A 12,395-nucleotide genomic window follows, 5' to 3' on the forward strand; every position below is an offset into this window, starting at 1 on the left:
TTAGTATCACTAAAATGAAGATCCTCCTAGGAAAGCAACAGGGTGGAAGAAATAATTGACAAGCTCTTAGCATGTAGTCAGTAATTCAACAGTTTTTTAGTGTTCTTATTTATTCTAAACCAGCACTTGCATATTGTTGCTTGATCATTTACTTAAATGCTTGATATCTAGAGTACATGGAATTTTACTGGTTTTGTCGATAGTCTCTTTCCCATATATTGTGTAACTTGGTCCATACAATTTATTAGCCAAAATGTATGCAATAAGTATTTTGTCATTGGACAGCAACTCTCAAGAGAATAACACATGATCTATGATCCCTCTGTCCTCTTCAATTGATGGATACATATGATGATGAATGAGATTACAACGATACCTATTGTGAGGAATGTCGATTCGGTGATGCAGGCAATGAGCTTCTTCTCAGTGATAAACGTGATTGGGGGTTTCACATCTTCTGCCTCCGACTAATCCTTGTTTTCATGCCAAAGGGATCATGGTTCTGCCCATCCTATTCTTGCCAAAAGAAATCCATACGCAAGGATGCAAATGGACAGATCTGATAGGACTCGATCTAAATTCGAATCATATCGGTAAGTTGGATCTTCAAATTTAATCCGATCTGACTTATTTTCTTTAAAAATTAATAAATTATTGAAAGATAAATAAAATATACTAATTTAAATAAAGTAAAAACAAAAAAAATACAAGTATTTTTTAATTATTTTCATCATATATATACATGTTTTTATAAAAAAAATATAATAAAATTATAAAAATATAATATAAATAAATAAATAAATAGCATATATATATATATATATATATATATATATATATATATATATGTATTATATATATTTATATTTATAAATATATAATATATATAAGATCAGATAGGGGTGATCCAAACCCCGATCCGATTTGTGATCGAATCTTGTTATCTGATATGATCCAATCCGAAGATCTTAACAGGGGTAATCCAAATCCGATCAAATAGGAACTGATCTCGGATCAAATCGAATCATGATCCGATCCATTTGCACCCCTAATCATACATAAGTTTAATGGGCTCTTGGATTTTTTATTTTCTATTTTTTTCTTCTATTTCACTAGAAATTAAAAGGTGGAGACACACTTTTTCCATTATAAAAAAACACAAAAAAATATATATAAATGCATAAATTTTGTAGAAAAAAAAACATTTGGGTACATTTGTTTTTTTGCTCATCATACTAAACAAGAACAAGTGCCATATGTAGGCGTTATTTTTTATTAATGGTGCAAAGTGGAATAAAAATAAATCTATCTACAAAATTAAACTATTTTTCCATCTAAGTGGTGAACAAGCAATCCAGCTATTTAGGTAAAATGGGTTAACCAACGGTTTTTTAAACAAATAATTAAAAATTGATAGAAATACAAAAGAAATATATAAAAATCTGAAAAACATCAAATATTATATGTTATATTAAACAAATATAAGTGTGATGAACAAGAATCATTTTCATAATTAATTACAAAAATGGAATGGGAAATTTAAAGATATTCAATAAATTATATCATTTTTTTTCCCGTTAAAGTCTACTAGCTTAGCCCATTATTCCTCTGTGCTAATGTCGGTACTACATCGTTGACAGCCGTCGACCCAATTGCTCCTCTATGCGCAGTGGCCAAAGAGTATGGAGTTTGGGTTCACATCGACGCAGCATAAGCCAGAAGTGCATGCATATGTCCTGAGTTCAGACACTTCACCAATGGGGTAGAGGATGCGAACTCGTTCAGTTTCAATGCACACAAAGTGGTTCTTCACCACTCTCGATTGCTGCTGCCTTTGGGTCAAGGACCCTAGCGCCCTTGTTAAGGCCCTGTCAACTAGTCCTGAGTATTTGAGGAACAAAGCTACTGAATCAAAGCAAGTGATAGACTACAAAGATGGCAAATAGCCCTTAGTCGTCGATTCCGAGCCATGAAGCTCTGGATGGTGCTTTGGAGCTATGGTGTGGCCAACCTAAGAAATTTCCTTCGGACCCACGTGAAAATGGCTAAGCACTTCGAAGAGAAGGTAACCATGGACAAGAGGTTTGAGATTGTGGTGCCGAGAAATTTTGCGATGGTATGCTTCCGGCGGCGGATCTTGAGGATCAGACGCTCAGGCAATCGTCGGAGTTGGAACGTGCAAACGAGATCAATCGTAAGTTGTTGGAGTCGATTAACTCGGCTGGGCGCATATACATGATGCATGCGGTTGGTTGGGGGTGTTTACATGATCAGGTTCGCTGTTGGTGCAAGCCTTGCGGAGGACCGCCATGTGAACTTGGCATGGAGGGTAGTGCAGGAACATGCAGAGGCCATTCTCAAAGCGTGTTGATTAAGGTGGCGACCTGCGACCACCTCTCCGTATTCGTGAAATTGAGGGTTTAATTCAAAGTTACGAAAATGAAGAGTAAGACCTAGGAAAAAAATAAAAGAAATTAATTACTTAGGTTCATTAATTTTGTTCGTATTCATCATTTGTAATTTTTTTTCTTAAATTTCTTTTGTATCTATTAAATCATCTACACTGAATTGTTTTTACTATGAAACTATCAAATTATTATTGATTTTACAACAACGGTTCTCAATCTCTCTCTCCATTTGTATGGCTGTGGGAGTCGGCCAGCGGAACTCAAATGAGTTTATCTTCGGTGGGTGGGTTACCAAAGGGGGCACTAAGGGAAGAATACCCAGAATGGGAGAAGAAATCCTTTTGTACGATAAGGAATTAACGGATGTGATACAAACGGCGTGAAATAGAAACCGCAAAGTCATCCTAGGGCGCGTGTGTCATGACACGCGTCACGCCTATGTTTCGTGGAATGTTTTTGTTTGGGAAGTGAGAGCGAGTAATTTGGTAAGCTTAATGAAAATAATAAATAAAATTGCATTCATTTTTTCAGTATTAGTGAGTTTCACGGAAAAGAACAGTTCATGAGTAGCTCATTTACTTAGAGAAGTAATACTCTCTTTATGCATGGGTAAATTAATACGCATGTGCATATAAAATTGTTAATACATGATAGAACAATATTATCCTTTCAATTGTATCACTTTTTTTTGATAAAAACAGTCATTGTACGCATTTACTTGGAGAATAAAATAAGAATGGTAACTGCTCTTATTGGTATAATTATTTTTCAATAAACATTTGCATGAATAAGTACATTTACCCAGATAAGTCATTTACTAAGATAGAGACAAGGTTTGAAAAGTATAAAATACCTCATTGTGCTGAGTGAAATTTGAATCCTACTTTTTATATGATGTCTAAAGACACAATACAGGAATTCAAATTTAATCTTCACAATTTTATCCTTACACCATAATTACAGCACTTGCAGCCATGCATTGTGAACATCTCCAACAAATGTAAAAATATAAGTACATAGATGTTCTAAATGAAGACTATATAAGTGTCGTGAGGACTTAATCCAACCTTTGATACAAGAAAGGCTTTCAGCCTTTGACCAATCAAAACTCAGTAAATTTTGATGAAAGCCCACCTGATTGGTCTTTTGACTTTTATTATAATGCCTGTTGTTTTTGGTATTTTCAATTTTCCTTCACATATATTACAATACTTTTCTAGCAACCTTAATAATTCTTCTCAAATGTGGAGAGAATCGTTATTGGGGGCAACCATATATTGCCTGGAATTACCAATTTTACATGCCAATCAGCCACCACTTAGTTGTTACATCTGTTGCTTGGTTGCAATTTTCCTTGCCCCTCTGTACCTTGTAATTTCTGAGTTCAGCTTTGGTCAATGCAAAATCAATTCGCAGCATTGCATTGAAAATATTTTTGTACTTATGCACTTTATTTCATGGGGAGATATTCTCAATGCAAAGTTGTAAGAGGTTGTTGGAACGATATGAGAAGGGGCTTGCACTTATTGAAGCCAATCTTGTAATTTCCTCAATTTATGGTTTGTATAGCAAACAAATGAAGCCCTACCTTTTCTATCAAACCAAACACTGAACACAAGGTAAAAGAATGGTATCTAATAAGAAATGACAAATTTCTTAAATTACCCTTAAGATTTATCTAATTAAGTAACTCCAGCTTTATTGTTTATATATTATCTTAAAGTATGATTAAGTTTTTCGACAATTATCTAAAACCTCCTTTATTGTTAGTTTTCCATCACACATAATATTAATGACCGTTGCTTCTTTTCAAAAATTCTAAAATTACCCTCCTCTGTTTAGATGATTGTTGGTCACACTCGGTGCCGTAGGTTCAGCGGTTAGTAGGGAGAGACTTCATTGCTTTTTGAAGTTTGACGAAGGAGGGCAGGTAGATGGGTTCACGTGTGGACTGATCCGGTGAAAAAACTAGGAGTAACTCTTGTTGAAGAGGAACTAAGGGAGAGATATGTGCAGGTGGAGGCCGATTCATCTCTGTTGCTTGTAATGATTGAATTCACCGCATTCATTGTTTTGGTTGCAGAGAACTGGGCTCCCTGTGAACATAAAACACCTTAACAACCGCATCCATTGAAGGAAATTTATGTTTCGTACTTCACCGATGGTTGTGGATTTAAATCTCTAATTAATCGAAAAGAGAATTTCAAAGGCAACCGACATTCAAAGGCAACCGCATCAAACTATTTATCTCTTTCGAAATACATAAGGTAACGGACATTCTCTCTTTAGATTCTCATCTGTTGTTTGTAGGGTTTCTTGGGAGCAAAAATGGTGTTTCAGATCTGCAGCTGCTTCTTTTTGTTTTTTTCTTCACCGATTTTGTAGCCCATCACCTCCCTTTTCTTCTCATCACTCACCATCTGTGCAATTAAAATATTCAAAGACCATTGATGTTTTTTGAATCCAAACAAGTTAGTCTTTTTGAATCGCTGGTTGTTTGTATTTTGAAAATTGAAGGGAAATTAAAGGGTAAAATAGTCATTTTAGTTTTCATTTAAACGGTAACCAATGACTGTCAATTGTTATAAAACTTAGGGTTTGTTAATTTCTAAACAATAAGGGTGAATAAGTCAATTTACTAAACTTAGGAGAAATACTTTAAGAAGTTTACCCATTAAGAAATTAAGTATAAAAGGAGTTGGGCGAATTGTTGGCTAGGGTTTCTTTTTCTTTTGGGCGCTAGTGGACTCGGGGCGATTTTCTCCGCTCTACCTACAAAAAGTTCAAGTATCAAATTCTTTCTTTCCCTCCATCAAAGACATAACACCATGTACGGATCCAGAGGGTAAGTCGACAGATCCTTATTTTTTTTTTCCTGCTTTTATCGGTTCTGTTCTCTGCCTGTTATTTATTTTCTCATTCCTGTTTCCTTTGATTGCTTTGTATGAGGTAGGAGCGTAATTTGCAGGATTTTAGTGGTGTTTGTATGGTTTTAAGCGACTGTGTATTGGCTGTTGTGTGAACCCTAATCACTACCAGCTTATTGTTGGCCAGATTAGATAATAGATGAATGCTCATTTATTTTACCATAAGGGGAATTGACGATTTTAATCCTGGAAGACTATTGGAATAATTAGGAGGGTTTTCCCGTTAAAGCCAGGAAAAAAATCGTATTTTATGCTTACGCATCATGCGCGATTGGTGCAAAGCATCAAAGATGTCACCGGAGTCCTAATATATCAACAAGTGTAATGGAATAGGACATGGTTCTAACTTTGTATGCTGGACTTGCTATTTCTTCTTGCGGCTAGTTGCCTTTTGTATCCTCCTTCCCTCCTCCCTCAACTCTCTAACCAACTCATTTCTCCCCCTTTTCCAATACCTTATTCTGCGCTGCCATGATCCCTACCGGAGTGCAGGTGATCTCTACTGCCAAAACCTATCAGGGGAACTGGAGGTCGGGGGAGGGTGAAGATTGTGCTGATTAGATTTCCTACCACCTAAGAGAAATTGTAACAATGGCAAGCCAAGAGTTAAGGTGAACTTGAGGATAATTAAGATCTTAGCCCAAGTCAATCATGATGAATATAATGGCAACTATTCTAGTTGCTGCTAAGGATTAATTGCTAAGACACGGTTGAGATCAAAGGCAAAAGGCATGTAAGAAGTTGAATGTTGCTCCAGTTCTAGGCATGGGGAACATAGGGAATGTTGTGCGAAGGGAGATGTTGAAGAAATGGCGCAGATGGATAGGTGGGAGATTGAGATATGGAAGATGAAGTTGAGTGTGAAGGTGAAGTGAATGATTGATAATCTCTACTTGTACATCACCTCATCCAAAAATGAAGCAAGGGAAATCCTTAATGGGTTGCCTTAGAGAGTGAAAGGTGTGAAGTTACTTCTTGATTGGTGGTGCACCTAATAGTCCAGATGATTTGGAGGACATTTTGTTTTTGTTTTTTGGTTTTTTTAACTATCGTGGTGTCCAAACATAATTAAGTGATAGGGGAAACAATTCAGTCTAAACTAAAAAGCTGGAAGACGGTAGTGATGTGTTTGATGTGGGGGTTTAGTTGAAGTCAAGGAAAATCTCAAGATTATAAGTCCATGTGGAAAGTGACATGTTGTTAGGGGTTGTAGAGGTGATGGGTCTTCACCTGAGATGTAGTAGATGGAGGATGAAGGACAACATTCTCAAGAGGGATTGGTGTGGCATGAAGAACAAGGTGATGCGAAAGCATGGGAAGTTGTTAATTAACATTTTAATAGTATTATGGGAATTGATCATGATTGCCAGGATCCATTAAAATGAAAAATTTGTGGATGGTTTATTGGGTAGATTTCTGGATCCTAGTTGAGAAGCATTATTAAAGAATGTTTTGTTGGATTGGAAATGGACAATTTAGATCAACCCACTTGTAGTTAGGATGAACATGGGGATTTAGTGAAGACCTGATTGTGAAGGAGCCACATGGGGAACAAATGACCCAAATGTGAACAAAGAGGACAGTTAAGGTAGATAGATGGATGATTGATCTATAAGAGACATGATTGGAGCCAATGTCGTCGAGTTTGATGAGTTGTGTTATATTTTATAAAGCAGTTACTGTTTTTGAAGAAGTGTTGTATTATAAATTTGCATAAATTTCTTAGTCCATGCACATCAAGGAGCTACTTGTAGAAAAAGTACGTTACTGAGCTAGTTGTTGGGGATATATAAGATAAGAATGATTTATATTCCAGTTTACAAAAATAAAAAAAAACATTTCAAATCACCTTCAAAGCATGCTTTGTTTTCAAATCATAGTCCATGTGACCCAAATTGTTGCAGCATGACACGTTCCCATTGTAACTTGCCTCTCTTGTTGAGTTAGAGGTCAAACTCTGAATAGTGACAGTACTAGGTCAGGAAAGCACCCATGTACTCTAACGTATTGTAGTACAGATGACTATTTACTTGGATTTGAACTTGTAATGGAAAGAGATATGATTTGTTGATTATAAATATGTTGCTACAATGTACACAAACAATCATCCAGGTTCATCTCCCTTCTTAGCAAAGTTTATAAGACGGTTATAGGGCCAACAATGTTGTATGGGGCAGAGTAGTGGGCAGGGAAGAAGCAATATATCCAAAAAAGGACATGACAGAAATACAAACTTTTAGATGGATGGGTGGAAAATCTTGAAGGATGGGATAAAAAATGAATTTATATGAAAGAACCTTAGAGTAGTTCCCAATTTCCCATATCAATATGTGAAGAAACATGTCCAAAAAATGAGTGTGGCAGAAATGTGTATATGCTGAGATGGATGAATGGAAAAACTACAAAGGATAGGGTCAGAAATGAAGTCATTTGAACTTTGAAGGAACCTAGGGAGTAGTTCAATAATAAGTGATGAAATGAGAGAAGGTAGATTATGATGGTTTGCTTATGTGCAGAGAACACCATTGACAGCACCTGTAAGAAGTGATTCATGTAACCAGCTCCATATAGTTGGGATAAGGTGGAAAATGTCAGAAATATGGTGGATATTGTAATAATGCTGTCTCGCAATGAAGATAAATCTCTGGGTAATGGTGGTTTCACAATGTTGTTTTGTAAGAATTATTGGGATGTGGTGAAGTAGTATGTAATAAAGGGATTGGAAGATTTTTATAAAAATCATCTTTTGGAAGAAGCCTGAATGTAACTTTCATTACACCCAATTCCTGAGATAGTTGTTGCGGTGCTACTGAAAATTTTTAGACGAATTACTACAATTGGAATCTTTTTTAAAGATTCTGGTAGTTCTTTCTTTCAGAATAACATTGTGACAGACCTTAGTCTCAGGGTGCATGCCAGTAGGTAGATGTTGGATGATGTTCTCATGGCTAAAAATTGATTGGTTCAAGAATCTTCAGAAGATCTTATTCTATTCAGAATTGGTATATAAAAAGGCTTATGATCATGTAAACAGGAAGGATGAATTCCAGGCTAAATGGGGTGGATGTGGAAGAGTGTTTATTATCTGCTCCTGAATTCTCTGTTCTCCTCAATGGGACTCACTGGTTTTCTTCAAGAGCTCTTGAGGGATTCAGTAGGGTAGAGGGATGGTGAGGGATGGTGGCTTTTGCTAGGCAACAACAAAAGTGGCTTTCTTGGAGGTTTCAGGGTTGGTGCTGGTTTTGAGAAGGTGGAGGTTCTCCGGTTAGAAGATGACACAATCATTTTTTTAATTGATGCTTCTTGAAAACAATTAAAATACTTGATAAGGATTCTACAATGGATTGAAATGGTTTTACCAATTCAAAACTAGGGATCAAATGCAGCATTGTCTATTTGGGACAGTCATGGAGAAGTTGGAGAGGTAAATGTTCCCCATGTAAAGGAGGGAAGGCAACATAGATTTTAAGTATGCTAGCAAATCTCAGATTATTATCTTCGTCCCCCAGTTTATGAAATAACAATAAGATTTGTAAATGCTCAAAGGTATTTCTCATGGAAGGATTTTGTTGATTGTTGTCCAATTCTTATTCTGCATATAGTAGGTTGTTTGTTGTGTTGGGCTTGCTAAGCTAACATAAAAAATCTAAAAATACTTGACAAAATTTATCTTTGTCACTAATAGGATTGTGAGTTTTTTTTTTTGTTAAAACAATTAGTTTTCCTGTTTTTAATCTGCCTTTTTGATGTCTTTCTTTTACAGATGTTAAATTTGTTTTTTAATATACCTAACAAAAAATTATCATCACTGATTAGATTTTAAGGTTTTTTTTTGCCTAAAATAATTGATTTTCCTGTTAAATTTGTTTTTTCTATTTGGGCTTTTTACTCTTTCATTTTAAGTGAAGTCTATGCATATGATGTCTTACACTTGATCTCTGAACTTAAGGTAAGTTCATGTGTTGACAAGTACATATTGCTGATGCTTTTACTTTGGCCTAGTCATTAACTTTGGCTAGTGACCGGAGCGCATACTGTTTAGTTAGTTTTGTCACTATTTATTTGTTTTGGCCTCGAATAAGCTTAAGATAGCTTGGACCTAGATTTCGGCCCAGCCAAAGTACTTAAAAGCTTTGGTGCTACCGCAATGGCATAAATTACATATTATGTTGATCAGAGTCCGTAGTTTTTCAAAGAAACAGGGATGACTATCACCTGTTGGGTTACCTTTTTTTATTTGTAGTAATGTTTGTATAATGTTTTCTTAGCCTTTGACGATATAAAAAATATAAACTACTAAGGTTTTTGAATATAAGCAATAGATACTACTTAGTTTATGTATTAAATATATGTTTTTCCATGTATTTTGCTTATTGCTATTGCTACTTTGTCCTCTTTTTATAGTCAATTTTGTAAATTTGATCATGTTGAGTTTCCATGAACGGTCTGACACACCATAGTGTGAAAATAATAGATCTGAATGCACCTAAGTGACAATATTTTTGAACAAGTTCCATGGTTTGGTACAGTATTCCCATGCAAGGGCAGAGTTGAAGTATAGTGTCAAACCAATAGGTGTAACTTTTAAGTTCTGTAGGGGTGAGCTCAATGGAGTCATTGTAGTGATCCTTGTACTGTTAAAAAATATGCTAGATGTTCTAAATTGGGTAAATTTAGTTTTCGTGGTTGCCCAAGGGGTTCATTTACTTTTGGACATACCTCGTTTGCCTTGTTCTTCATTTTTGGACAAATTAGAGTGGAATTTGCCTAGGTTCTTTCATTCAAATGCGTCAGTTTTTTTGAGCTCACAATCGTTGTGACCATTGCCAAGTCATTATTTCCGTTTTCCGGTAAAGCATGGACAAACATCCTGTTAAATATTTTTGAATGAAGGAAGCTTTCCATTTAAAAGTGGCCATAGCCGTGGAAAAGGGAAATGTTTTATTGGGTGGTTATAAGAAAAAGCTGAAAATGGTTGCAGCAGATGTGAACTCATTTTTCTTTACCTCCTTAACATAGACTGATTTGGTTATTCTGGTGATGTGGCTTTTAGTGAGAGCTCCCACTCTTAAACCTGATTTTTTAGTGGCTATCTACAATGATCTTGTGGTGAACTTAGCAAACCTACTAATTGCACCCTTTGCTTACTTAATATCAGATAATCTGTGTATTTCTTTGCTGATCTCTCTGTATAAAGTTTGTAAATTGTAACATAGATTAGCTTGGAACATTTGAGTGTCATATAAACTCAGTTTGTTAAAACTATCATCTTGTGTTCAATATTTCATGCTTTTGTTGAATTATGTTGTGTTGTAGCCACTTATCCATGTGTATATACTTTATACTGCAAATATTATTATGGGTAGTTGTTAGGAAACATGGCATGATTGCTCTAACCTTAAGCCCAAAAATGGTGTGCCCTGCCTCCATGTACTTCTTGATTGGAGTTGTTCAATTAAAAGGCCACCTTTTGGATGGTTTACAGGCAAAATAGGTGTTCTGTTGATTCACCTGCCAAAGCATGCCACTTGGGTGGCTATGAGAATTTCATCCAATAGGTGTTCTGTTGGTTGGACACTTTTTATGTCTATATTGCAGGCTGGGGGATTGAGGTCCCACCATTCTTTGGGAGGCTTAAACATGCTGTATTTCTTTCTTTTACATTGCTTGGTTTATGGGTCATTTTGGTATACATTCCCATGCGGGATGGTAAAATGCTTTAGAATGGTAGATGACGAAAGTAGTCAGAAAATGGTGGGTCGGGTCTGGTTTTATTAACAAGGTTGAGTGTGGGGAATGTTTTCTTTGGGATTGAATAAATGAAGGGCAATGTTTGGGAGCGGGGGGGTTTCGGACGGGTACGAGGTCGGCTCAAAGAGACAAAGAATGATCGAATCGAATCCCTACTTCGCAGTGAGCGGCAGTGCCAGCGGTTACCAGCCTTACAGTTATGGTGGTGGGTTTCACCCCATCTTTCCTGTGGTTCGTCTCCGAGGACTACCATTCAACTGTACGGACACGGACATATTCAAGTTCTTTGCTGGGCTTGATATTGTGGATGCACTTCTGGTCAACAAAAATGGACGGTTCTCAGGGGAGGCTTTTGTTGTCTTTGCAAGCCCAATGCAGGCTGACTTTGCACTCCAGAGAGATCGCCAAAACATGGGTCGTAGGTATGTGGAGGTATTTAGATGCAAGAAACAGGACTACTACAATGCGGTAGCTGCTGAGGTGAGCTATGAAGGAATTCTTGACAACGATTACCATGGCAGCCCCCCTCCGTCACGATCAAAGAGGTCCATCGACAAGGATCAGTTAGAGTACACTGCGGTTCTAAAGCTACGAGGTCTACCGTTCTCTGTGACCAAGTCGGAGATTATAGACTTCTTTGAAGAGTTTGATTTGACAGAAGACAAGATACACATCGCATGCCGCCCAGATGGGAAGGCTACTGGTGAGGCGTACGTGGAGTTCATTTCAGCTGATGAGGCCAAGAAAGCCATGAGCAAGGACAAGATGACTATTGGGTCTCGGTATGTGGAATTGTTTCCTTCAACACCCGAAGAGGAAAGGCGAGCTGAATCAAGATCAAGGCATTTGGTTGGTCATTAATGTGGCTGCTTGTCTGCTTGATGATGTTTCTTTTTTTTTTTGGTGTACTACTGGCAGTTTAACTTCATGCTGGTTCGATGTCAACTACTTTTGCTAGGGGACCCCAATTTGGTTTCTAAGTTTCTATCAGGTTTTTCTTTTATTTGAATATTTAGTTCTGGTTGTTTAATATATTCCTTCTAATGTTATAATGTAGACAATTTATCAAAATTGTGGCTTTTATTATTATGTTATTATTGATGTCAGCTGCATTTCGTCCTAGAAACTTGGGTTTTTGCCGGTTGCACTCCCAGATCGTGTCAATTTTTTTAGTTTACCTGGCTGGTCGACCCGTCGCCCAGATTGTAAACCATGAAGTTCATATCTAATTCGTTCTTAGAGAAAAACAGTGATCTGTATTGGGCTTATGGGCGTGTTTTTTCTGAAAGACCAGTTCATTTTTTTTGGA

At 36.6% G+C, this 12,395-nt stretch overlaps 1 protein-coding gene, 1 non-coding gene and 1 pseudogene across 3 annotated transcripts; all 3 read left to right on the plus strand.

Moving 5' to 3' along the window:
• Positions 1–354: 354 nt before the first annotated feature.
• Positions 355–2,371, plus strand: LOC148849756 (tyrosine decarboxylase-like; annotated as a pseudogene).
• Positions 2,372–4,248: 1,877 nt separating this feature from the next.
• Positions 4,249–12,157, plus strand: LOC148849757 (RNA-binding (RRM/RBD/RNP motifs) family protein). 2 transcript variants are annotated; one of them, XM_088944344.1, is made up of 3 exons: positions 4,249–4,675; positions 5,127–5,253; positions 11,161–12,157. In XM_088944344.1, the coding sequence occupies exons 2-3, from the start codon at positions 5,237–5,239 to the stop codon at positions 11,945–11,947; spliced, it is 804 nt and encodes a 267-aa protein (XP_088800470.1). In that variant the 5' UTR covers positions 4,249–4,675; positions 5,127–5,236; the 3' UTR covers positions 11,948–12,157. The 2 variants fall into 2 exon arrangements, with proteins under 2 accessions (XP_088800470.1, XP_088800471.1); XM_088944345.1 differs by lacking the exon at positions 4,249–4,675 and having other exon boundaries at positions 5,108–5,253.
• On the plus strand, positions 9,258–9,322 carry LOC148849758 (small nucleolar RNA snoR101). The gene has a single exon (XR_016100126.1). It is a non-coding gene; the product is annotated as a small nucleolar RNA snoR101 (small nucleolar RNA).
• Positions 12,158–12,395: the final 238 nt, after the last annotated feature.

Source organism: Nelumbo lutea, chromosome 5 (genome assembly GCF_056320005.1).
Source record: "Nelumbo lutea isolate HS-2025 chromosome 5, American lotus-T2T, whole genome shotgun sequence".
NCBI classification, from domain to species: Eukaryota; Viridiplantae; Streptophyta; class Magnoliopsida; order Proteales; family Nelumbonaceae; genus Nelumbo; species Nelumbo lutea.